Source organism: Myotis myotis, unplaced genomic scaffold (genome assembly GCF_014108235.1).
Source record: "Myotis myotis isolate mMyoMyo1 unplaced genomic scaffold, mMyoMyo1.p scaffold_m19_p_3, whole genome shotgun sequence".
NCBI lineage: Eukaryota > Metazoa > Chordata > Mammalia > Chiroptera > Vespertilionidae > Myotis > Myotis myotis.
In genome coordinates this window covers 10,451,283-10,478,197 of record NW_023416335.1, presented here as the reverse complement: position 1 = coordinate 10,478,197, position 26,915 = coordinate 10,451,283, and the positions used below count along the sequence as shown (strand labels likewise).

Sequence of the window (26,915 nt, the reverse complement as noted above, 5' to 3'; positions counted from 1 at the left end):
AAGTAATATCTCTCTAACGTCTGGCATTAAGAGCTCTTTTACATTTTATTCTGAAGTTACTCTTCTGGCTTCATGGTGCATACTAGTGTAGGGTTTTTCTTAAGGGATATTTGGTTGGAGGAGTGGAGGGTGAAAGAATGAAATAGTTTTTCCCATTTTGATCTCCACACTTGAAATAAACACATGGTGAGTGTGTGTGTGTGTGTGTGTGTGTGTGTCCCTGTTCGTCCGTCCCCTTAGAACAAATCTGGAACTATTTATTCCCACAAACTTTTTAAGTGTCTTAATTTACCAAAGTCAAGATTTACACACTTAAAAAAAAACAGATGGAGTCATTTGAAATTACTCCGAACATTTAGTCTTTGACTTACACAAAGTTCTTAAACCTAGATGACTTGGCCCTTAAAGACTTAATAGGAGTAGCTTCAAAGTTATGTTAGCCAAAATATGTTTGAAAATAGCTTAAGGACTCAAAGTAAAGTGAACATGAATCTGAATGGAAAAGAAATATCCAGTAGCTGAAGAAGCCAATTTCGACTTAACATTAAGTAGCATTCATTCAAAGCACAGTTAGGGCTTTATAAGAAAGTAAAGACAGATGTGGGCCCCCAAGGACTCCACAAAAAAAATGTGGAAAATGTGAAAAACACCTAGTCATAACTCTCTATCAAACAACAACCAAAAAAAAAAAATCACGATTTATTTGACACCAGAGATTCAACAAATCGACTCTTGACATCTTTCCCGGAACGCGGGGCCTTTGGGTAGAAGAGAAGCATTCATTCGGTGTTTTCCTTTCCCGTGGAATGAGTTCTTTCCGTCGTTCTCACAGCTTTGGGGTTGGAGGCTCTCCTCAGTGGTTTTGAGCCATTTTGGTAGCTTTCTGGAACAAAGTTCACATGCTCCCATATTTGTCCAAATGGGATCCTCTGACCAGAAGAGGGAGTGTGTTATGGACCAGAGAGGTCAGGCTGATGCACAGCCAGATTGCCATCCTGTTTTTACCACTAACCAGCAGAGTGGTCTTTGATCAGTAATTTCCTTGGAACCCTGTTTCCTCATCTGGAGATAATAGTACTTATGGTAGGTGCTGCCTGGCCCCTGGTAAGTGTTCAGTAAATTATGACTAATGGTTACTAGGCAACGCTTGTATTTCTCAAGCACAGGGATCCAAAAGACCTTTTGGGACATTTCATTCTGACCAGCACTCACATTATGCACAGCTAGAGGATCCAAGAAAGTGTGTACACTTCTCTCCCAGTTTCCCTTAATTGATCAATTCTTTGTCATCTGGGACCTGTGTCCATCTTCCCCCTGGAAGTGTCAGCCCCTCTCTAGCCAGTTTGGCTCCGTGGATAGAGCGTCGGCCTGGGAACTGAAGGGTCTCGAGTTCGATTCCGGTCAAGGGCACATGCCTGGGTTGCAGGCTTGATCCCCAGTAGGAGGTATGCAGGAGGCAGCAGATCAGTGATTCTCTCTCATCATTGATGTTTCTATCTTTCCCTCTCCCTTCCTTTCTGAAATCAATAAAAAATGTATATAAAAAGAAAAAAATGAGAGCGTACACCCCATGAGGGCAAATACCACATCTACTTGGTTCCTGGTCAGATTCCTAGCACCTGGAACAGTGCCCGGCACATACCAGAACTCAGGAAAGCGTTTCCTGGTTTCCTCAGGGGTTTTTGACCCTGTCGGAAGTCAGTTCCTAGTCACACAGGCCTTCATTCATTCAGCGTTTACAGATGACTACACTTACTGACCCTGTTTACTGGAATGTGCGAATGCATTTATATCCAGGGCGCTGTGTCACCTGGATTCAGCCCTGTTATCTCGGAGTCTGTTGTTGCTTGGCCTCCTGGAGCCATTCATTCGTCAGTTGACCCTCTTTACCCATCCTGACCCCTGTCTTCACTTCTCTCCCTCTTTCTACCCTAAACTCTTGAACACGTCTTAGGCAAGTGACTTTGCCCCGTTTTCCTTCCCTCCCATTTGGAAATGTCCAGCCCCAAACGAACCTGTTTACCTGCTTCCTCTGGTGGCACATGGATACAGAGCGCTGCTAAGGAAACCAGGTGGCTGGCCAGACGGGTGCTATTGGTTCCTGGTCACCTCACTTGTGCCTGACAAAGCAGAAGACATCTTTCTAGGGAACTCACTTTTTTACTCTTCTTCAATCTCTGCTCTCCATTGCTCTCACTCTCAGCTAATTAAACGATCACCTAATTTACTGAGAAATTGGGCCCCTAGAATTGCCTCACCTTCCTTATTGCATCTCTTTCTTCCCTGCTCTCACAGCTTTAGTGGAGAAAGAGTTTGTCCACTCGACCCAGGACAAAGTATCATCTGTGCTCTGGATCTTGTCCTTACAATCTTTCTCAGGAGCCTCAAGACATCAGGTACTGCCTTGCTGTTCTGGCTCATCTCCCTTCCCTTCTCAAGGGGATTCTCCCCATAAATCTTCTCCATAGTAGGAAACCCCAGCTCAGTCCCCACTACCCTCCAGCCTCCTTTCTCTCTCTCTTCTTACCTTCACAGCCAGACCCCTTGAAGGAGTCTTTCTCTACTTTCATCGCCTTATTTCCCTCTCCTAGCCACTCTTCAACTGCTGCACCTGGCGCCTGCCCCTGCTCCACATGCGTTTATCACCAAGGTCAAGGTCACTAAATCCAGAGTTCACTTTTCAGTTCCCTATGGCTGCTCCAGTCGGTCCATCCGCAGATGGGAGCCCTCTCCTCTTGGCTTGCACAACGCCGTGTTCTTCTGGTTTTCTTTCTGCCTCGCCGGCCTCTCCTCTCTGTATCCTTCCCCCGGCTTCACATCCTCTGCTGTTCCCGCTGTTAAATGTTGGTTCTGTGCCTTTTTCTCTCCTCACTGCCTGCTGCCAGATGCCCTTCCTCTGCCGTATGTTAGACTACATGTTTCTTCTAGGCTCTAGATTGAACTCTCCAACTGCCTGCTCACCCGCCTGGACCTTTCAGGAGCCGTTCTCTAAAGGAAACCACCTAACACTGGGCTGTGGGTCTTCTGCACACCTGGTCCTCCTGTGGCCTTTAGCTGATGACTGGCACTAATTCCACCCAGTTGTCCTTGACCAGCGGCCTGGGATTCACCTTGGAATCATCTTGGACACTTCCCTTTACTTCCAATCAGCCCCCAGGCCAGCCGTAGGCAAACTACGGCCAGTTTGAAATGAATAAAACAAACAAACAAAAAGACCGTACCCTTTTATGTAATGATGTTTACTTTGAATTTATATTAGTTCACACAAACACTCCATCCATGCTTTTGTCCCAGCCCTCCATTGTGGCCCTCGAGTCAAAAAGTTTGCCCACCCCTGCCCCAGGCCCTAATGGTGCTACTGTTTAACTCTTTCTTGAATCTCCCCACTTCTTTCCACCACAGTAGCAAAAACCCGAGTCTCTCACTTACAGTAATAGTCACATGACTGCCTCCCTGCACCCAAGCCCTGACCTGATCTCCGTCCTCCACGGAGCACTCAGATCTTCCACAGAGCGCATCTGGTCCTGTCACTTTCCCGCCTCAGACCCTTCAGTGGAGCAGTTCTGCTGCCCTTAGAATAAAGTTCAAACTCCTGGCATGGCCCACAAGGCCATGCATAGTCCGGCCCCTGCCTTTGCCTTCTGCCCCATTTCATTTCAACACATGGGGATTACTGCTCTCCACCTGCAGATCCCAGCCCGCCGCAGCCTTAGTGAGAGCTCCTTGCTCTCGGACCTCACTTCCACCGGCCCCCGTTACACATCCTCACTGCGCACCGGTCGCCGGTGGTGCCGTTACCATGTCCTCCCTCGCTGATGCTGGTGTCCCTCTGTAGGCCGGAAGCTTGGCAGAGGTGTCTGTTTATGCATTGGCGCTTCCCCAGCACCCAGCACGCTGCAGCTTCTCCACTGGTGTTTCAGGGAGAGCATGGTGCTGGGCCCCTGAGCCTAGAGTTGGTCTTAAGTCAGGGCCCTGTGATCATGAGTCCTGTGTCTCTGAACTTTAGAGATGAAAGGGACTTAGTGCTTGTCAGGCTTACGCCCCTCTTTCTAACAAATGGGGGCACTGAGAATCATAGGGGATAGACGGCTGGTCCAGAGAGACAGACTGGTGAGGGGCAGCATGAGTCCTAAACCGTGCCCTCCTGCTCAGGTGCTCCGAGTGTGGCTAGTGGCAGAGTGTAGACCAGAGAACACGCTTGGCTGAATGAAGGTAGCAGCTAGAAGGTAGCACAAGATAGATGTGTTGTCTACTTTTGTTGTTGTTGTTGTTGTTCCTTGGGTACGAGACTAACAAATCTGATTTCTACAGTTAGGCTTCAAACAGAAATATAATTCTTTTCCAGGGTGGCGGGTTGAAAGTGGCTGAAGTTTCACATTGATTTCAGATGTGTTTGGACACTAGGTGTTAAAATATTACTGTGGGCTGTTGAGAAAGGGGAGCTCTTAGGGAAGGCTGTCAGTGATCCCCACCCTAGAGGTGATGCGTGCCTTCTGGTTCTCCAGCCTCATTCTGTGACGCTTTCTTTTGCCTTGGCAAACCCGTGTCATTAGATGACCACTAGATGGCAGTGTTCAACTGTCTTCCTTTCGCCAGTAAAAAAGCATTACCAATGAGGGCAGATTGGGTAAAATAATTGTACACTTGTGTTTATGGTTCTTTCAGCCTTTTAGCCCACTCAGTGGTCACAGTTTAGAGTTATATTTTAAGCAGCATAGAATTCAACTTCCCAACAAACAAATTAAAAACAGCGTGGGCATGTGTCAGATTATGTACCCTGAGTACTGCTAGTCTGCCCAGAGCACTGGCCCTTTGACTGGCTTAGTTGGTTCCTCAATGGCCAAAGTAGAAATGGATACAGATTTTTTTTTTTTATTCCAGACTCAGTATATCTCAATCACACAGATCTCTATTCTCTTCTTTTAAAAAAATATATTTTTTTTTATTGATTTCAGAGAGGAAGGGAGAGGGAGAGAGAGAGAGAAACATCAGTGATGAGAATGAATCATTGATTGGCTGCCTCCTGCAGGCCCCCTACTGGGGACCAAGCCCACAACCCAGGCATGTAACCTTGACCAGAATCGAACCTGGGACCCTTCAGTCCGCAGGCTGATGATCTGTCCACTGAGCCTAAAGCTGGGTAGGGTTCTCCATTCTCTTCTGAGATCAGAAAAGAGTGAGGATACTTTTCTGGTAATAGTTATTAGTATTGATTGTATGTATGTTGCCATTCATTGACTGCTTACTGACTCCTCTGCCTCATCCCCTTTCTGTTCTCCCATTTGGCTTCCATCTTCCGCCCTCCCTTATTTTATGTTGTTCTTCTTTTCCAACAAGTGTTTATTTTAGCATCTACAGCAGTCACAGTCCTGTGCTATGTGGATGCTGGAGATACGATAGTGAGCAAGACAGACATGACCTCCATAGCTACAGAGCTTTTATTCTTGGGGGAAGAGAGACTATTTAATAAGCAATGTTGATACATAGCTGTGTGAGTGCCTTGCTAGCAAAAGTACAGGGTCAGAGAGGAGAAAACTTGAGCTAATGTCTGAAGATAGAGCGTTAACCATCTAAAGAAGGGGATGGGAACCCAGCTGGCATGGCTCAGTGGTTGAGTGTCAATCCATGAACCGGGAGGTCACAGTTCGATTCCCAGTCAGGGCACATGCCCTGGTTGTGGCCTCAATCCCCAGTAGGAGTGTGCAGGAAGCAGCCGATCATTGATGTTTCTCTCTCTCTCTCTCTCTCTCTCTCTCTCTCTGAAATCATTAAAAATATATTTTTTAAAAAAGAAAGGGATGGGAGAAGAAATGTAAGAAAATTCCAGAAGGAGGGAACTGCATGAGGAACTGCCTAGAGCTGGAGCATTGAGGGTGTGTGAGGGAGGTGCTCAAGGTTGTGGAGGAGGAAGAGATGACGAAGTAAGACGATGTTGGAGATAAGCCAGAGTCAAACCATGGGAGGCCTTGTCAACCATGATGAGGAATTTAAAGTGAAGCCAATGTCAATTATGAGTCACTGACTTGAAGCCTTTATGTGTAGACAAACATAGAAAGCACAAAGGGATATATACCACAGTGTGAGGGCTATTACTTCTCACAGCCTTTACGAGCGAGACAGCACCCCTTCTCTGTCTCAGGTGTACCCACCTCTCTTCATGTGTTCCATCCCTGATTTCTGCACGCTGGGGCCTGTAGACATATTCTTGGACCCAAGTTTCTTTATAAAAATTTTTTTAATGTTGCTCTTATTTTGTTGATAATATAAAAAAACATTAATATAAGAATATAATATAATATAAGAATATACTGGACCATCTGATCAACCTCTACTGGGCGATCAACACATTTTGTTTCTTCAGTCTCATCATAGCACACATCCTGAGCTTACATACAGCAGAAGATTCTTGGCGCCATGCAGAGTCTGGGAGGGAAATCAGAAGAGACTTAGAATTAGTGGCCTGGACGATGGCTTACCTGTAAATCGCTGTTGAGTACGAAGAGGGAGACATTGGAGATTTAAATGAGGTTGTTAGTGAGCAACGTCACAGATGTAAAAACAAGCTGGGTGACATGTGGTAGTCAAGAACCCCAGCTCTGCACCTAGCAAGTCTGGGTGCAGGCATTGTCTTCCAGGAGGTTCCTGTGGTGTCTGGGGGACGTTAGCATTTTTCAGTCAAGAACTGTGCGTTCAGCGTGGGTGGGGCAGGAGGTCTTTGATGGCTGGTCCCCCTGAAAGCAATAACCAGCTTCTGGAGAGGAGGGAGGGCGCCTGGGTTTCCACTTGGCCACGTTGGCACCAGCTTTCTCCACCCACAGACAACACAAAGGGCGGGTGGGCGAGGAGGCAGACAGCGGGCGCCAGGCCAGTCCAACCCTGCGCCCCAGCACCCGGAGGAGTGTGGTCTGGGACCATGTTAAAAGAAAAAGAGAAAGCTATTAAGAAGTGTTGATCAACAGACCCCCTCTGTTGAGCAAGAACCTATACAGACTTTGGTAAATATTATCGATCATGCTCTGGTATTATACTAAGGAAGATGTCTTTTTCTTTCCAATTTATTTTATTTTGCTCAAATATATACGTGTGTGTGTGTGTGTGTGTGTGTGTATACACACACAGACACATATATACATATATATACGCACACACGTATATATAGTATATATGTATACATATGTAATTAGCCATTTTAACCATTTTTAAGTGTACAGTTCGGTGGCAATATGTTCACACTGTTGTACAGGTGACTTTAATTCAAGCTCACCTCCTGTCAGAGCTCATTTTACTTTATTTTCTGAGCAGAACAAACGAAGACAGTGAGTTTCCATGAAAGCCCTCTCCCTTTGTCTTCCTCCTTCCCTGGAGGTGCCGTTGGAGTCCAATTTGCGTTGGGAAATCCAAAGCAGCCACCAAACTGATACTTACCTTCAGGTGGATTTCTACCCCAGAAAACAGTGGAATTAAAAATAAGTAACTTATCCTGCCCCGAAGGGAGAGCTCTCTGTGCCCAGACGCTGTGGCACCAGCATCAGGTCCGCCCGCAGTTCCGGAGATGGCCACGTGGGGGCGGCAGGATGCGAGCCCTCTCCCATGTGCCAGACCTCCTGGCAGTGTTCAGGGTAGGGTGAGGGTTAGTTAAAAACAAAAGGGTGCCCTGTATTTGTAATAATTTGTGTGATCTAAAGTAGCTCCAAAAGCTTTTAATTTTAACTTGGCTCAGTTCCGCTCAGGGCTGGGTGGGGGAGGCAGTAATGCACCCAGCCCCGTTGTGCTGCTGTCAGGACAGATGAGGTCATGCAAGGAAAGCGCTGGCACACGTGGTAAGCCATGTCAACAAAGATGCGCTATTTTTATTCACAATACTGCGCCCAAGGGAGGCCACTCACAAGAAAACAGCCAGTTCTTTAGGAATTTTTTTATTTTTTAATTGAGGTATAATTGACATATGCCATTATGTTAATTTCAGGTACACATTAGGTAATGATTCAATATTTGTATATATTGCAAAATGACAACCACAATAAATTTATTTAACACCTGTCACCTCACATAGCTACAATTTTTTTTCTCATGATGAGAAATTTTAAGACCTACTCTCTTAGCAACTTTCAAATATGCACTACAGTACTATCGTCACCACACCATACATTACATTCCCAGAACTTATTTATTTTATAACCAAACGGTTGTATCTTTTCACTCCCTTCACCTGTTGTGCACACCCAACACCCCTCCCTCTGGCACCACCAAACTGTTCCCTGTTTTTATAACCTTGGTGTTTTTGTTTTTCTCTTTTAGATTCCACATATAAGTGAGACCATATAGTATTTATCTCTCTCTCTCTCTCTGATTTATTGCACTTAGCATCATGCCTTCAAAGTCCATTGCTGTTGTCACACATGTCAAGGTCTTATTCTTTCTTATGTCTGAGGCAGAATCATTCTGTTGTACACGCCAACCACCACACACAAAGTATATATGTGGGTGAGGTCTGGGATTTAATGTGCAAATATGAAAATGGGTGTTATTGTGGCATGATCATTCTTTTTGCCAAGGACTTAAATATGCAAAATGCAAATAAAACAATTTTGAAAGTTATGTCAGGGGAGGAAGTAAAAAAACACACACAGGAATAAAGAATAAGCTATAAAATGGAAAATGTTATGTCTATTAGTATGTCACGCATAAAATGGCACATTATAAAAAACAGCAACACTGAGATGCCAGAGCTTTGCCTCCAATCTGGGTTCAGCTGCCTGAATAGCAACATGCAGCCCATGGGGTGGCTGCATGTGGGTGAGTGAGACGTCACTGCCCTCGGGAATCTGCCCAGGACTCCAGGTGTCACCTGCCATTCTCCCTGCCCCCCGTCAACACTGTTCACTCTGCTTTGTCACCTGCGCTTCACTTTTCAGATGTTTTGTTCAGATTGCCTTTTGGTCTTGATCTTGACTTTGTCCTATTGCCTCAAGCACTCCTCCCAACCCCATCCTACTTCTCAGCCCCCAGGTTCAGCCTGGTACCTCACTTGCCTGGGAGGGGAGGTCAGTGCTTCCACTTCTCTAACAACCTTGCTCTTCTTTATGAACTTGGGACAAGGCAGGGCATGGGACCTTGTGTACCAACCAAAATCAACAAAAGGGAACGTGCATGTATTTCATAGGTGGCTCATGGAACGGCATGAGCTATGGCATCAGCAGGTGGGCATCCCGGGGGACGAGGCAGGGAACAGAAGCTGTCCATATAAGAGCAGGAGGGGTGACCATGGCAAGTGTGTCACAACTTGAAATTAATAGGCACTCAGAGATGAATAGATAAAAGGGGTTCAGCAGAGTGCATGCCAGCTAGAGTGGCTGTTAGTCTAATTTATGTAGAAAGACAGTCTATTGGGTCAGAAAGGTAACTGTGAAAAAACCAGACATGGTCCTGCCTACCAATGGCTTTGGAACAAATGTCACATACGCCAGATACAATTACAGAGCAACAATGGACAGCTGTGGTCAAGTGCGAGTGCGGGGGGGGGGGGGGGGGGGGGCAACGGGAAGAGAGAAGGCTGCTGTCAGCATGGGCTGGAGAGACGGCTGGTTCATTGAGTGATTGATTATCTAATCGTAGGAGACGGGCCCTGAAGATCAGATGATGAGATATGGAAAGGAGAGCCAAGGAGACGGCATAATCGTTCCCCAAGAGATTGCCAGACGCAGTCCGCGTGGGGACCCACTGATCTGGCCCGGGCCCTGCATTTTACAGATGATTGGGTTAGACCCTCAGGGCTCAGGGGTGTTCTCCAGTTTGTACAGCTTTTCGTAAAAGTAGCCTAGACTTGAACCTAATTTTCAAGCCCTCTCCAGTCTCAAGAAAGCAGTCTCTTTCTTCAGGTGTCTGATGTTTGTTCAGAAGGCCGACCATCCAAGTAGCATTCGTATTTGTGGGCACCTTGAGACTGTTGGCAAGATGGGAGGTTCGGGGGATCGCTCTCCGTTGCGAATGCATGGTGCCAGGTGCGAGTGGGGCCCCGCCCACGGCCCCTGCATTCACTGTTGTAACTTGGCCACAATGCACTCACTGGCCATGTGCCAGCCCATTGGTAACCCACCGCTTGTTTCCCTAAGAGGGTGGTGGTGGCTTGCTCCATTGTCCTCTGTCACTCCTCTGCCAAGGCCTGTTCTTCCCCAGTGTAGCTGTGAACACCGGGGGAGGGGAAGGTGGGTGTCTGTATTTCTTGTGAGCTGTGTTAATGGGCTTATTCTACCTAGTAAGATTAGAATTGCCAGAAATGTAATGGGAGTGTTTAATATAAAGAACCCCCATACATCAGAATCATATGGTTGCCAAGTATGAGAGATGACTTTTTAAAAATTACATTGACAACAATGATTTCCTTATTTCTGTGTGTTTCTCTACATCCACTAAGCTGTATCTTAGCATCACCCGTGAACTGGCTCTGTGACCCTGGGGGAGCCACTTGATCTCTGTAATAGGAGGGATCCAACCAGGTGGTCTCTAAAGTACCTTCTAGTTCCAAAATGATTACTGGCATTTGTAGTTCATTCGCTTAGATGACACGGGGGCCAAGGAGTGAGAGCTCTTGGACAAATTTTTCAGCTCAGTTTCACCCACTGAATTCTGTTTCGTTCTGCTCACAGTCACCTATAACTTCTGTCTGCATAGCATTATGCCATGCAGAAGGCTATGGGTAATGCAGGCAAGCATAAGACATGGTTCCTTCTTGGAAAGGAATAATTTTACCAGAGACATATATAACAGGGAGTTGAAAAGGTCACACAAAACAGCAGATAGATAGATAGGTGATAGATCTCTTAAGATTTGTAATAAAGATATTAAGTGCTGGGTGTGAGAAGCTTAGATCTCATACCCCAATAGCACCTAACATTTCAGTGCTTTTTCTGTGCCAGCGTCCTTCTAGGATCTTATGCAGTTATTAACTAACTAGAGGCCTGGTGCACGAAATTCATGCACAGGTGGGGTCCCTAGGCCAGTCCGGCGATCAGGGCCTATTGGGGCCATCTCGCCCACTCCCTGGGGGCCTGCCGGCCACTGGATGGGGCCCACTGGATGCGGGAAGGGAAGGGGGGGGGACCACGGGAGGTTGGCTGGCTGTGGGAGGTTGGCTGTAGGAGTGCACTGACCACCAGGGGGCAGTTCCTGCGTGAGCGTCTGCCCCCTAGGGGTCAGTGCACGTCATAGCGACCAGTCGTTCCGGTTTTTCTGGTCGTTCCGTGGTAATGGTCACTTAGGCTTTTATATATATATATAGATTTTATTCTCATAACAACCCTGGAAGGTAGGGACTATTATTGTCTTCCTGTCTCAGATGAGGAAACTGAGCATGATAAGATTAAATAATGTGTTAATAATGGTCACCAAACCAGTAGTGTAGAGACAGGATTTGAATCAAGGAAATCAGACTCTTGAATGAAGGCTCTTAACCCCTGTTTTCCAAATGCCACTGGACAGAAAAGCTCTCCCTAAGGACAGAACTCTGAAGAACAACCAGGTAGAGGCCAGATGGAAAAAGAAGAGAGCCTTTGAGAGGGAAACAGGGGGCTGGAGGGCTGGGGTGGAAACGAGCCGACTTTGGTTGGATGAAGAGAAGTCTACTGCGCAGGAGTTGGGAGCCTTGCACTCTAGGCAGAGAAGGATGCGTTCAATTCTGTGTGCACTGGGAGCTACTCACATTGTAAAGCCGGAGGCGATAGCAAAATGGCTTTGGGTGAAGTATCTGCGACCTTTTCTAGGGCATGTGAAGGGGATAGAGGAGATGTTTTTCCGAGAAGGATCAGATTGTTGGCTGATAACGTGTAAGGACTGGGACAGAGATGGAGAGTCAATGTTGATGTCAAGATTGAGCCTGGGAGAAAGGTGGAGCTATGACTCCATCGAAGAAACAGGGAGATCCAGAGGGGGAACCAGGTGAGAGGGGAGGCTGCCCGGGATTCAGGAGCCTGGGAGGAAGGTGACGCGCCTGGGAGCGGGCGGCATAGCCTGGTGGCCACCTGTGCATGGGAAGCACAGCAGGTGTGGGAACAGTCACGTTGTATTTCTGATTGTGTCTTACATTCCCACTGGCAGTCTTTTTATTAATCAGAGCAAAATAATGTATATCTATATATTCATATATATATATATATATATATATATATATATATATATATATATGCCAGTATATATATTATTGATTTCCTAGAGGAAGGGAGAGGGAGAGAGAGATAGAAACATCAGTGATGAGAGAGAATCATTGATCAGCTGCCTCCTGCATGTCCCACACTGGAGATTGAGCCCGCAACCCAGGCAAATGCCCTGACCAGAAATTGAACAGTGACCTCCTGGTTCATAGGTCGACGCTCAACCACTGAGCCATGCTGGCCGGGCTATACTGGCTTTTTTAGACATTCCAAGGAATTCCTGCTTGTCCTGCCTTTGGAATCCACATGCAAAAAAGGACAACACAATATAAAACTCACCTTCAGATTTCTTAAAGTACAATGTACAGACTCCTTCATGATTAATTTTTACGTAGTGTATCATGAACATTATTCTGTGTTATAACTGTAATCCCATAGTACATGTAACTAATTTTTTTTTTTACTGTCACAGTCATTGCTGCAAGTAAACATCTAGATAGCAATGATTAATTCCCACAGAGGGAAAAATTGTTGGGCCACATGCCGGGGTCCAACCCCAGCAGGTCCAGGAGTTCCCAAAGGCATAGACGGAGTTGGCGAAGAAGGAATGACACGGAGACAGCGTTCAGTTGATCAGCAGCCTAGCCAGGATCTCCAGCCAAGTTCTGGTCTGGATCTCCAGAGAGGTTCTGGCTAGGTTCTCCAGCCAGGTTCCCCAGGTTCCCCAGCCAGGTCCGGTCACCAGATTCTGTAGCCAGGTTCTTCAGCCAGGTTCTGGCTAGGTTCTCCAACCAAGTTCAGTCACCAGGTTCTAGTCAGGTTCTCTTGCCAATTTCTGTAGTCAGGTTCAGTCCAGGATCTTTTGCCATGCTCTCTCCAGCGAAGTTCTTCTGTCTCTAGGTTCTGTGTAGGTTCTGTGTCTAGGTTCTGTGTAGGTTCTGTCTTCTAAGTTCTGTCTTCTAAGTTCTGTCTCTTGCTGTCTTGTTACATCTGTATTTATACCAGTTGATTCAATCCTATCACTCTCTATTACAAAGGTTAGGGCGTTTCTTATCTCCATTCCAGGGAGTAAAGATTATGTAGCTTAAGCATGGTTGTTCATAGTTAAAGTGATTAATTACCCGCCTGGCACTTAGTTGAGGGGTTTTATTCCCTCCCTAACTTCAGGGGAAAATCCCTACCTGGGGAAACAACCTTTCTCAGAGAGGAGACCTTGGTTAAAACACATAGTGCCAAGAAGGTGTGCAAACATATTAAGAACAGTATGCCATATATGCCAGGTCCTTTGAAACAGCAAGGATGGACCGGCTCCCGGCAGCCACAGGCAGGCATGTCTTAAGGCCTTTATTCTAGGAACCCCAGTGGGATTTTCTATTGGGTTCATCTCTGGTTTATCAGGCCTGGCTTGGCTTATGGTGTCAAAGGGGTAGCCACGCCTCAGTTTCTCAGAATCTGGGAAATCTCTGGAGGAGGAGGAGTCCCTTTTCCTTTGTACAGAAGCCAGATGGGTTGGCAAGAGAGGCAGCAAGAAAGGATGACATCAGCAGGGTGGACGGGGTGGAGTGAGGAGAGAAGGAGAACCTCCCAGTGGTTGGAGTCTGGGGTCAGTGTCAGGGACAGGAGCTGGAGGGCCATTACCCTGTGAAAGAGTGAAGCATGCCCATTATGACTTCTTTTTAAATAACACAGAAGAATCTGCTGTAAGTCACTCCAGTAGAACAGACCTGAGTCCCATTTCACAGACATTAACATAACTGGTTGTTGGAATAGAAATGCTGTGGTTATATTGTAAGGGTTTGAGCAAGTCCTTGGATAGTCCTCTAACATGGAGAGAGAGAGAGAGAGAGAGAGAGAGAGAGAGAGAGAGAGAGAGAGAGAGAGAGAGAGAGAGAGAGAGAGAGAGGCTTAATTTCTGATATTAAAACTGTATTCACTTTGAAGTTTCTCATTTTGCATAGTTGTTTCTTACACATTTTTCTTTTCATCTTTTTTTTAAAATCATAAACTCTGGAGCTTTGCTACGCTTTACCCAACTGTCTGTTTCCCAGGATGGGTGCTCTATGGACATGGCTTCATTCCCAGCATGTCATGGAGCAAATATTTGTGACACATTCTTAAAGGAGGCTCAGAGTAAACACAGGCCCTACACAAACATTTGAAACATGGGGAAGCAGATATGCATGAGTCTCCTTTGATGCTTGGCGCAGTTCCTTGCATGCGGTAGAAGCTAAATAATGTATAAATGTGACATGACTGCTGAATAAGGAAGATATTTGATTACATCTTTCACTTTACTCTTTATCTCTGTGTCATGCCCCTGGAGGCATGAGTCTCCGTGGCGGGATGTCTGGAATGACGGAGTTACTCATACAGACCTTCAGCTTCTCCTGTGGCTCCAACACTTGGGGAAAGTTGCCTCACCTCAGTTTGCTCACCTGTAACGTGGGGATAACAACAGTACCTACCTCACAGAGCTATTGTGTGAGCACGTGCTAAGCACTACGGAGGTTTTAGTTATTATCAGTGGTTTCTTCATCGTCATCTCCTCGGATTAAGAAAAAATAATGCATTCCTGGGGTATTTTCAGTTATACAGTAAATGCTTATTAACTGGTTGTTTTCATGCCCTGTTGCCTTCCATTACTTACTAAATGTTTATTGGCCTTATTTCTTTTGGTTAATTGTCCATTTAAATAGAAAACGAGGTATTGTGAATCCTACTGCGCTAACATAATCAGATCTTCCATGTTATTGTTTTGTGTGTGTGATCATATTTAACAGGATTTGCAAGCTAGTTAGGGGCCCCCTCTCTCAGTCACAATTCCTTCAGCCCGTTTCATTTCAATGCCCTTTCCATTCATATTCGTAACCTGTGTCTATGTGATGCTAGAAGTTCACATAGTTCTTACAGTTGGGAGACTTTGGACAAGGCACTTCTCTAAGTTTCAGTGTCTCTCTTGGCAAAAGGGGGAACTGTACCTCCGTCCTAAGGTCATTTTGAGAACGAAAGAGGACCCTCAGAATAACGCTATCTGAAATGTATTGAGCCTTTACTCTGACCACGCACAGCTCTAAGTCTTGAACTGATCTGAAGAGCTTAGTGCAGGGCCCAGCATTCTGTGAGGGTTAGCCGATATTGCTGTTGTTACTGCAAGCAGAAGAGGGGGTGTGGCCAGCCTGTGGGAGGGGTGAGCTCTAGCTAAGGAGTCTGATGGTCATGGTGGTGCTGGTGATGGGATCTGAATCCTATCAGTGTGGCTCCAAAAGTCCATGATCTTATGCCTCACGTGACCACTGCCTCTCACCACAGGGCTCTGCCCACCCGTGTTCTAAACTCCCTTTGCTGCTCATGGAACCTGCCTTTTGTCTCCTTTCGGGGGACCTTCCCTTGGAATGCGTGCCCCATATTGTGTGCAAGTTGCTACTTCCCTTCTCCCAGGGCTCTCAGCTTCCCCTGGTTACCTTGCTTGGGATTCCCATGGCACTTGTGTAGGGGAACTTGCGAGCAGGAAGCTCTTTAGACATCACTGTGTCCCTCCCTCTCTGTTCCAGAACCTGCCATTTCATTTGCACGTTAAGCATTTTGGGGACCAATGACTGAATATCTTGTCATCCAGGGCTCACCTCCTGCCCGTGGCTTGTAGGAGGACAGGAGCATGGACCCCACCCTCCTCACCTAGTCACTGTCCAGGAGACATGCCCAGTGGTCCCTCACTTTGGGAGCTGTCAGCCCAGCCTCTGTCTATCCCATGAGACAGGTCCCCTTCAGAAGAGAGTGTGCTGGGCAGCGTGCAGGAAGCTTCAGGCCTCGGACTCTGTAAAGGCCAGGGGAGCCCATTGGAAGAGCCGCACACGCACACATGGCCCTAAGTTTGAACAAACGCTCTTGGAGACCTGGACTCGTGCATCACTGGGCTCGCTGTGGGCCAGGTCGGAAAGTGCTAGCGGGGGAGGAAAAGGCCTCAGGTGAGCTGATGCGCTGGCATGTTCAGAGCCACATCCAATGAATGCAAATTCTGCTTTTCCTAATTATACTTTTTTGGGGCCACTTTGTTGCAGCACCTCCTTTTGCTCCCCTCAACTCCACATCCTCCACGTCTTCCATCCCTGAGGTGTGTTGCGTGGTTACAAGAGAAGGGAAGGGTCTTTGGGTGGAGGATCTCTGCACAGCGCTCGGCAGGGCTCTCTGAATCCTTGTCTCCACTTCATGGTGCAAACTCTTCCCTCGGCAGCTGGAGGTCATAGTCCAACCCCGTGGGCAGCCTGCCCCCGGCACTGTGTGAGGCCATTAGTAGAAATGAACACTTAAATCCAGGCATTTAGACTGTAATCCTGCTAAATAATTTGTTTCCTGTTTTATATTGTTTGCCTCTGAGAGGGGGTGGGAAAAATCCAGAAATGTTTTCCAGTGCATTTCCTTCCTTCCACCCCCAATCCTGCTAAAGATACAGCATGCAGACTTCATGGTGGCGGTAGGCTTATTCCCGATGCTAAATTCTCATGCGCCCAGTTCCTTTCCCGTAGGAATGGCATCCTATACTTTTTATCACTACAGTGCTAGCAAATGCTGGCCAAAGTGCCAAATAAATGTATTGATTACTTGCTGATTTCGTACCCTGCTTTTGAACTCTGCAGGGAATGTGGCCAAGACATTCTGGCCTACTTGGGAAGACCCCCACCTTCTCTTTCTCGCCACCGTTCCATTTTTTTATCTGCTGAACTCTAGCTCCGTCCTCACAACTGCAATTGCTCATTTGGTGGTTGCCAAATACTTTCATTCTGCTAAAGGAAGTATAAGTGTGTGTGCGTGTGTGCGTGTGTGTGTGTGTGTGCGTGTGTGTGTGTGCGTGTGTGTGTGTGTGTGCGTGTGTGTGTGTGTGTGTGTGTGTGTGTGTAAGTGTGTATGTGTGTCACCAATCCCTCTTTAGACACCTGATGCTTTTGAGCATTAATTGCATGAATGTTTCTCCCTGATGGTTCCCTTATCCAGTTCTTCTTTCTTTCCTGGTCTTTTCTCTCTCCTCTATCTACCCCTTCTTTTTCTTCTGGCCCACTAATTTGGCTCCAGATTTTGTCCTCAACCTATTCCCATCTTGTCTTGCTGCTTTTTCTTGTTGACTTCGTTCATTCCTTTAGTTTCCACTTTTACTTCTGTTATAAATGATGTGCCGAATATAAATCCAGTGCTGTTTTTCTCCTCTGTGCCAGGCCTGAATTTCCATCTGCCTATAGACATCCGCACTTAAATGACCCACATTTGATCCCAAATCCCAAATCCCCACTATTATTTTGCCTACCCCCAATCTCCTTTCTCTTCTCAACTATCGCATTTCAGGCAGTTAAAACCCCATTCTTTCCAGCCAGTGTGGTTCAGTGGTTGAGCATCGACCCATGAACCAAGAGGTCACTGGTTCAATTCTCAGTCAGGGCACATGCAGGCTCGATCCCCGGTGGGAGGGCGTGCAGGAGGCAGCTAATCAATGTTTCTCTCTCATCGATGTTTCTCTCTCTATCTCTCTCCCTTCCTCTCTCTCTAAAATCAATAAAAACATATGTTTTATAAAACACAACATTCTTTTCAATAGAAATATAAAGTAAGTGGTCATTATTGATATCTCTCTTTCTTCCACCTTTTTTACTATGTCTGTCAAAAATTTTCCCGAAGAAAACATTTCTTACATTTGCTTCACTACCACTGCCAGCACCCAGCCGGGCCCCAGCATTTGCTGAGTATCATGGTAACAGACCTCTCAGCCTCTCCTCTTCCTCCTGCCTCCCAACTCCTGTTCTCTTCACTGGTGACCTGGCTAAGGTGGGCCCATCACCGCCCATCTCCCAAACGAACGTGGCCCTTCCTGCCTGGTGAGTGAATCGTGCGCCCTTCTGGCTGTTCTCAACCTTATGTCCCGTGACTCCCAACCCCCTCCCTCTGTCTCCTTCCACAGTTAGTGGATTGACTCCCCCAGTCATTGAGCGCCTTCTACCCACCATGCACTGGGGCTATGGCAATGAACAGAGGTCCCTCCCACTCCTCATGGGGCTGGAGTTTTCCTGAGCAAGTGAGCTCACTGCTTCTCAGCCTCCTTGCTGTCCACTGCCTCTCACCCCCGCTGTTAAAAGTCCAGCTTGTCTTACCTCCTCCCAGAGCTGGCCTCAACTTCTTCAGCCCACAGTGGTGAATCCCTTTTCAGAATTCCTGTTGTTCTTGCTTATTCTCTGATTTTTTTCATGTATATTAGTTATAATTGCTAACTGGATTGTAATATCCTTGAGGTCCACTGGTTTTTGTAGTGCTAACTATGCCCAATGTTGTGTGTGTGTGTCATTGTTGTAGTAGTATGCATAATAGCCGCTACTAATCTGCAGTTATAGGTAATGAGGCTATAATTAGGGTAATACCGTGAGCCAGGCATGGCATGCAGTGCTTTATGTGCATTTTCTTATCTAACGAGTGAGTATTTATTACAGGCTTAATTGACTAAAGCCATCGACTCCGTGCTCACCAGCTGTGGGTCTCAGGGAAGTCACTTCCGCTCAGACTCAGTTTCCTCTCCAGCAATACTGGGAGCTGGATGTCTGCTTTTCCAGGTTCTTTCCAGTTCCAAGCCTCGGTTCGATTCAATTCCAGTCCACTCGTTTCTAGGGAATCCTTACTGTGTACTCTGCACAGATTTATTGCTTAGGAAATATAAACCAAGTATGGCACAGTCCCTGCCCTCAAGGTTGTCACCATCCTTTGTAAATAACAGGAAGCCAGGGATGCCTGAGGGGGAGAGAACAAGGGACCAGTTATATCACTAGGAAAAAGTGGGGAGGTCTCTGGGAGTCGATTCTAATTAGAAGCTTCCTGAAGGAGAGATTTCCGTCCAGTTGAAAGGAGGCAGTCGACCGAGTGGGAGTGCAGAGGCACCTCTTGGCAAAGCTGGTGGGCACAGCTCTTCAGCGGTGAGCCAGACCGGCTGTGTTTAAGGCCAGCTGGCCAGACATTTTGCCGTGAGCTAAATTTAAAGGGTGACTATACTGATGTGGCTGCTACACACAACCGGAGAATCTCGACTGCATCCGAAAGGGATGTGGCACTCCTGGGGGTGAAACTTTTGGATATTTGAGATACATCCTCAGATTAAAACCAATTCTTTTGGCATCTGCACAGGCTCAGCCCCAGGGGAACATCTGTCCCAGAATGACACATCTGGGCTCCTGACACAATGCATCACATTGACAACTGGCTAATACTGGTGTTTCGTAGTAATACATATTTATTTATGACTCTCCTCATTTCAAAATGGAACTGGAGGGGTTTGCAAATATGTTCACAGGGACAAGATAAAAATACAAGAGGTAAAACATGAGGAGATAAAAGTAGAAATAATAGGGTGAGGCAAAGGAGAGGTGCGAATTCCCAAAGGCTCTGAATACTTTTTTTTTAAAATGTATTTTATTGATTTTTTTACAGAGAGAAAGGGAGAGAGATAGAGAGTTAGAAACGTCGATGAGAGAGAAACATCGATCAGCCGCCTCCTGCACATCTCCTACTGGGGATGTGCATGCAACCCAGGTACATGCCCTTGACCGGAATCGAACCCGGGACCTTTCAGTCCGCAGGCCGACGTTCCATCCACTAAGTCAAACCGGTTTCAGCGGCTCTGAATACTTTTACCAGAGGTGGGCTGCACAGCTGGGGCTAGGCATCTGAGCAACTAATGCATTTTGTCCTAAAGAAAAGTGGGTGGGTTTTTTCATTTTCTTATAATAAATATTTTATTTTTGAACTATTTTTGATTTACAGGATTACTCTGCAGAGGTAGTATAGAGAATTCCTGAATACCCTATGCCCAGTTCCCCTATTAGTAACATCTTATATTAGTATGGCACATATAACACTATTAATGAACAATATCGAAACAATATTAAGTAAAGTTCATAGTTTATTCGGCTTTCTCTTATTACCTAATGTCCCTTTTCTTTTAAAATTGTTTTTAAATTTTTCAATTGCCATTGACACACAATATTATAGTAGTTTCAGCTGTACAATATAGTGAGTAGGCATTTATATCACTTACGAAATGATTCCCCCAATAAGTCTAGTACTCATCTGAAACCATGCATATTATATTATTACTAGAGGCCTGGTGCACAAAAATTTGTGCACTTGGGGTGAGGGGGGAGTCCCTCAGCCCAGCCTGTGCCCTCTTGCAGTCTGGGACCCCTTGGGGGTTGACCACCTGCTGGCTTGGGCCTGCTCCCCGGGGGATTGGGCCTAAGATGGCAATCAGACATCCCTCTGGCAGCCTGGCAGCCCTCGGGGATGTCCACTTGCCAGCGGGGAGCAGACCTAAGCTGCAGTCAGACATCCTTAGCGCTGCTGAGGAGGCAGGAGAGGCTACCACCACCACCACTGTACTGTTAGCCATCAGCCTGGCTTGTGGCTGAGCAGAGGTCCTCCATGTGAGAGCTCACTGATCACCAGAGGGCAGCTCCTGCATTGAGCATCTGCCCCCTGGTGGTCAGTGTGTGTCATAGTGACCAGTCATTCCCAGTCTTGCTGCTGTTAGGGTCAGTTTGCATATTACCCTTTTACTATATAGGATAGAGGCCTGGTGCACGGGTGGGGGCCGGCTGGTTTGCCTTGAAGGGTGTCCCGGATCAGGTTGGGGGTCCCACTTGGGTGCCTGGCCAGCCTGAGTGAGGGGCTGATGGCTGTTTGCAGCTGGTCACACCCCCTTCAGGGTGAGGGTCCCCACTGGGGTGCCTGGCCAGTCTGGGTGAGGGGCCGAGGGCCGTTTTCAGGCTGGCCAGTGACTGAAGCTCCCAGCCTCTCCTTTCTGTCTTAATTTTTATTCTGGGATTTATTTACCTTCTGTAATTGAAACATTGTTGCCGTCACTGGCGCTCCCAGCTCTGAGGCCGCAGCCGGCTGAAAGCAGGTATCTGGGGTTTGTTTAGCTTCTATAATTGAAACATTGTTGCTTTCGGGCTCAGAGCCGGGCCGCGGCAGGCCGGGAACCTTGGCTTTCTCCATCACTGGAGCAAGCAAGCCTCCTGCTCGCTTCAGCTGCGTGGCTGCCGGCCGCCATCTTTGTTGGCAGTTAATTTGCATATTGCCCTGATTAGCCAATGGGAAGCATAGCGGAAGTATGGTTAATTACCCTTTTTGTCTTTTATTAGATAGGATATTATTGACTATATTTCCTAAGCTGTACTTCACATCCCTGTGACTATTTTTGTAACTGGTAATTACTTCTTAGCCTATTTGTTTATTTATTTTGCAGATTTCCCATGTAAGTGAAATCATATGTTATGTGTCTTTCTCTGTCTTATTTATTTCACTTAGTATAATACCCTCTAGACCAGCGGTTCTCAACCTGTGGGTCGCGACCCCTTTAGGGGTCGAATGACCCTTTCACAGGGGTCCCCTAAGACCATCGGAAAACACATATATAATTACATATTGTTTTTGTGATTAATCTCTATGCTTTAATTATGTTCAATTTGTAACAATGAAAATGCATTCTGCATATCAGATATTTACATTACAATTCATAACAGTAGCAAAATTACAGTTACGAAGTAGCAATGAAAATAATTTTATGGCTGGGGGTCACCACAACATGAGGAACTGTATTAAAGGGTCGTGGCATTAGGAAGGTTTGAGAACCACTGCTCTAGACTCATCCATGTTGTTGCACATGGCAACATTTTATTCTTTTTTATGGCCCAGTAACATTCCATTGTATATATGTACCACTTTTTCTTTATCCCCTCATCTATCGATGGACACTTAGGTTGTTTCCACAGCTTGGCTACTGTAGATAAAACTGCAGCGAACATAGGGGTGCACGTATCTTTCCGAAGTGGTGTTCTGTATTTCTTTGGATAAATACCCAGAAGTGGCCTCATCGTGCCTTTTTCTTTCCATCCTTAGTTATAGGACTTCTGCTCAGCTGGTCTTCAGGTGGGTCTCAGTGATGGTTGTTCCATCATTTAGTTGTAATTTTGATGTGGTTGTGGGAGGAAGGGTACATAGCATTTACCTACTCTTCCATCTTGACTGGAATACATTTTTTGTTTTGTGTGTGGTTTTACTTATTTTTATTTTTTATTATTAAGTTTATCAGAGTAATATTGGTTAATAACATTATATAATTTTCAGGTGTACGAGATTATAATTTGATATTTGTGTGCTCAACGCCCAAAGTCTAGTTTCCTTCTGTTCCCCTATATCTGACCCCCTTTACTCACTTGGCCCTTCCCCTTCCCTCTCCCTCCTCTGGTCACCACCATTCTGTTGTCTGTATCTATGAGTTTGTTTTTATTTTGTGAGTTCTTATTTTACTTTTTATTTTATTTTTAAATTATTTTTATTGTTTAAAGTGTTACAGATGTCCCCCTTTTATCCCCATTGACCCCTCCTCCTCCCCACTCCCATCCCCTCCCCAGGCCTTCACCCGCTATTGTCTGAGTCCATGGGTTATGCATATGTGCGTAGAAGTTCTTTGATTGATCTCTTCCCTCCCACCCCTCCTTCCCCTTATTTTACTTTTTGTTTTATATTCCACCTATGAATGAAATCATAGGTGGTTTTTTTTGTCCTTTTCTGTCTGATTTATTTCACTTAGCATAATCTTGAGAGAATTATGCAAAGTTTTCATTTTTAATACAATAATGCAGCAGCCTGAAGATTCCAAGCTTTATTCAGGGACTTGTCCTTGCTGATGAAAGAGATTGTGCACACTGATAACGCTGGGTTATTTCCTTTATGTCGGCTGCTGCTGCAATGAAGTCATTAAAAACAGAAGCTGAAAGCAGAACACGGCCCAGGCTTTCTGGCCGAGTTTCCATGCCTGCGTTGCAGAGGACCTGTGGTTTTACTTAAGGAAACCCCAGCTCTGAGATGGAAGAGAATTGCCTCCCTTTAGAAGACATAACTATCTTTTTTTAAAAATCCTCACTTGAGGTTATTGTTTCCATTGCTTTTTAGAGAGAGTGCATGGGAGAGGGGGAGAGAGGAACATCGATGTGAGAGAGACACATCAATTGGTTGTCAGGGATCAAACCTGGATTCCAGTGACGTGACATTGACTGGGAATTGAACCCGCGACCCTTTGGTACGAGGGCTGACGCTGTAACCACTGGGAAACACCGGCCCAGGCCATAACTGTTGTTTTTTAATTCCCTTTAGAGAAGGTTCCTGTCTCTGCCTCCCCGCCGCCGCCCTGCCCCACACACCTCCCCCAAACACACTTCTTTTAGTTTGTGCCATCAGAGAGAGGGCACTCTGCCCCGACCCACTGGGCATTCATATGTGAGAACGGGGGAGCAGAGAGTGAAGGCCCGGGTGTGTGCATTTATATGTGAGAACAGGGGAGCAGAGGGCGAAGGCCCGGGTGTGTGCATTTATATGTGAGAACAGGAGCAGAGGGCGAAGGCCCGGGTGTGTGCAATTATATGTGAGAACAGGGGAGCAGAGGGCGAAGGCCCGGGTGTGTGCATTTATATGTGAGAACAGGGGAGCAGAGGGCGAAGTCCCGGGTGTGTGCATTTATATGTGAGAACAGGGGAGCAGAGAGTGAAGGCCCGGGTGTGTGCATTTATATGTGAGAACAGGGGAGCAGAGGGCGAAGGCCCGGGTGTGTGCATTTATATGTGAGAACAGGGGAACAGAGGGCGAAGGCCCGGGTGTGTGCATTTATATGTGAGAACAGGGGAGCAGAGGGCGAAGGCCCGGGCCTGTGCATTTATATGTGAGAACAGGGGAGCAGAGGGCGAAGGCCCGGGCCTGTGCATTTATATGTGAGAACAGGGGAGCAGAGGGCGAAGGCCCGGGTGTGTGCATTTATATGTGAGAACAGGGGAGCAGAGGGCGAAGGCCCGGGTGTGTGCATTTATATGTGTGAACAGGGGAGCAGAGGGCGAAGGCCCGGGTGTGTGCATTTATATGTGAGAACAGGAGCAGAGGGCGAAGGCCCGGGTGTGTGCATTTATATGTGAGAACAGGAGCAGAGGGCTAAGGCCCGGGTGTGTGACCGGCTTTGCTTCTGTTGACAGTGTGAAGCAGCACGAGCGCTATGGCCAGCTGACCCTGGTCAACTCCACCGCGGCCGACACCGGCGAGTTCAGCTGCTGGGGGCAGCTCTGCACCGGCTACATCTGCACGAAGGACGTGACCAAAACCGGCTCCACCTACATCTTTTTTACAGGTAAAAGGTTTGCTGCCTCAGTGGACTCTTCCAGTGACTGGACTTGCCCAGGGTAAAGGTTCCACTGTGTGCTGAATATCAATAATGACAGTCAGAGCCCCTGCTGTCTGTCAGGCCCTGGGCTCAATGCTTTCCATCAATTAGTTCTGGTAAGTCTCTCACCAGCCCTTCAGGGTGAGTACTAACATCATTTCCACTTCTTTTTCCCAGCGGAAAAGTTGAGGTTTAGAGATTAAGTAAGTCCTTCACGTCACACTACAAGGAATGCCTGTTATCAGAATTTGAACCCAGGACAGTCTGACTCCAGAGTTTGTACCTACATTGTCCAATATGGTAGCCACTGGACACCTGGGCTATTTACATTTAAGTGGGAATTAAAATTAAACAAAATTTAAAACTCGGTTTCTCCGTGGCCCTTACATGTTTCAAGGGCTCCATTGCCACGTGTGGCGGCTGGTGGCTGTCCTAGTCGACACGTGACAGAGAACAGCTCCATCATTGCAGAAGGCCCGGCTGTGGACTTTGAGTCACGTGCTCTCATATCTGTGATAGTCTTTCCGGAACCTCCGCAGTCCTAGGAGGCCTGGCCAAAGGCCTCCTTGTATTTGTTCTTGTGAGTGCTGATAGCTGAGGGTTGAGGGGCTGGGTTCCCAGAGGTGGTGGTCCTTGAGTCTCCAGCCCCAGTCCCTGAGCCTGAGCGAGGTGCCTGAGAAGGCGCAGGTCAGAGTGAACTCTCCTCCCCTGTAGTGCTAGGTATGGCTTTGCCGGTGGAATTGCACTCAGAGAAAAGGCATGCAGAGGAGGTTGCAGCCCCCTCCCTCTTGGAGGGGGGGATGGCGCTCTCCAGGGCCCAGTGGTCAGGGTTTTCAGGGCCTTACAGAGGCCACCCCCTGGTGAAGTCAGACTTCTTCCCTTTTTAAAAAAATTGATTTCAGAGAGGAAGGAAGAGGGAGAGAGAGATAGAAACATCAGTGAGAATCATTGATCGACTGCCTCCTGCCCGCCCCACCCTGGGGATCGAGCCTGCAACCCGGGCTTGTGCCCTGACCAGGAATCGAACCGTGACCTCCTAGTTCATAGGTGGACGCTCAACCACTGAGCCATGCCAGCTGGGCCAGAATTCTTTCTTAGTGTCGTAGGCAGGCACTTTCAGGAGATTTGTCCACTTCCTGAATCCATCTGCCTTTCAGACCTTCGTGATTTAGGCCTATGACTCAAATGACCTGATGCCCTGGCCATTAATGAGTGCTTCAACAAAACCTCACATATAACCCCTTCCCGTCCAGAGAGCGCCTCTCTGGCCAGCGCCTCTCACGGCCCTGGAGGTCCGTGGATCTCATTTCACTTCCAAATGCCCCCGGGAACTGAGTAGACACTGGTTTATTATCTCTGTCTGAGAAATAATGACGCTGACGCTGAGACTCAGAGGGCGAGGTGACCTGCTCAGTGTTTCATGGCTTACAGCGGCAGAGTAAAGAGTCCAGCCCTGCTTTTCTGACCCAGGATCCAGTGTTCTTACTGCCCTGGCCTGTTTTGAAGACCAGGTGATGGATTGATGGGCAGACAGACAGGCACTAGCTAGCATAACTGGTGTTGTCAGGAGAACTGCTCGCAGTTGTTCACAGGTAATCCCTTCTGATCCTCATTCTGGAATGTGCTACGCAGAAAGCCCACGTGCCTTAGTGTTTTACCGCCCTGGGAAACCACAGTGGAAAAGGCAACTGGGACTAATCAGGGCCTGTTATTTGGATGAGGACTGACAGCCTATTTCAAATGACAGAATGAAGACTTTTCTGTCACAGTTAGCCCTGTTGTGTCTTCCCAAAACATTGGTTTTCGAACTGAAGACCTCCCTTGAGCAAAATGTCCTATTAGAGTCCTGGGCTCTCTCTGATTTTTAGAGGCAGGTCTTCTCCCTCAATTCAGGGAAGCCCCTTTGTGAATCAAAGGAACACCCCAACTTAATATTTATTTCAACATAAATATTACGTTGAGCATCGACCTATGAACCAGGAGGTCACAGTTTGATTCCTGGTCAGGGCACATGCCTGGGTTGTGGGCTCAATCCCCGGGGGGGGGGGGGGGGGGCGTGTAGGAGGCAGCCAATCAATGATTCTCTCTCATCATTGATGTTTCTCTCTCTCTCCCCCTCTCCCTTCCTCTCTGAAATCAATCAAAAGTGTGTGTGTGGGGGGGGCGGGGGCGGGGGGGTGACCAATGTGTTGTAGCATTTTCTCATTCCTCAACACAAGTGAAGAGTCCAGTTGGATTTTCAGTACAGGGTTTAGCAGTTTGTCTTCTCAGGCCTGGGTGAGTCTGCAAAACCAGGATGGGCTGTGATGAGAGCTGAGCGTTCTGCTGCTGGCGCTGGCTCCCTTCAGAACATATGCTTCCCCTCTGCCCACACAGAGAAACGTCTGGCATTCATTCTGTTCGCGTGTTCCCTGGAGCTCGATTGCAAACACTGTGAAGCTTCCTTTTGATTGTTGGTAATTTGTGCAATTTTTGTGTGAATTTGTGTGACTGTCACATATTATATTTAATCTTATCCAGGAGGCACTCATGTGTTT

The 26,915-nt window shown here is 47.0% G+C and overlaps 1 protein-coding gene across 1 annotated transcript in view; it reads left to right on the top strand.

The window, feature by feature from the left end:
* Positions 1 to 26,915, top strand: part of PDGFRL (platelet derived growth factor receptor like) — a 42,738-nt gene that overhangs the window by 10,584 nt on the left and 5,239 nt on the right. The window contains exon 3 of the mRNA XM_036301903.1: positions 24,194 to 24,345. Within this exon, the coding sequence (XP_036157796.1) occupies positions 24,194 to 24,345 (152 nt within the window). The remainder of the gene's footprint in view (positions 1 to 24,193; positions 24,346 to 26,915) is intronic.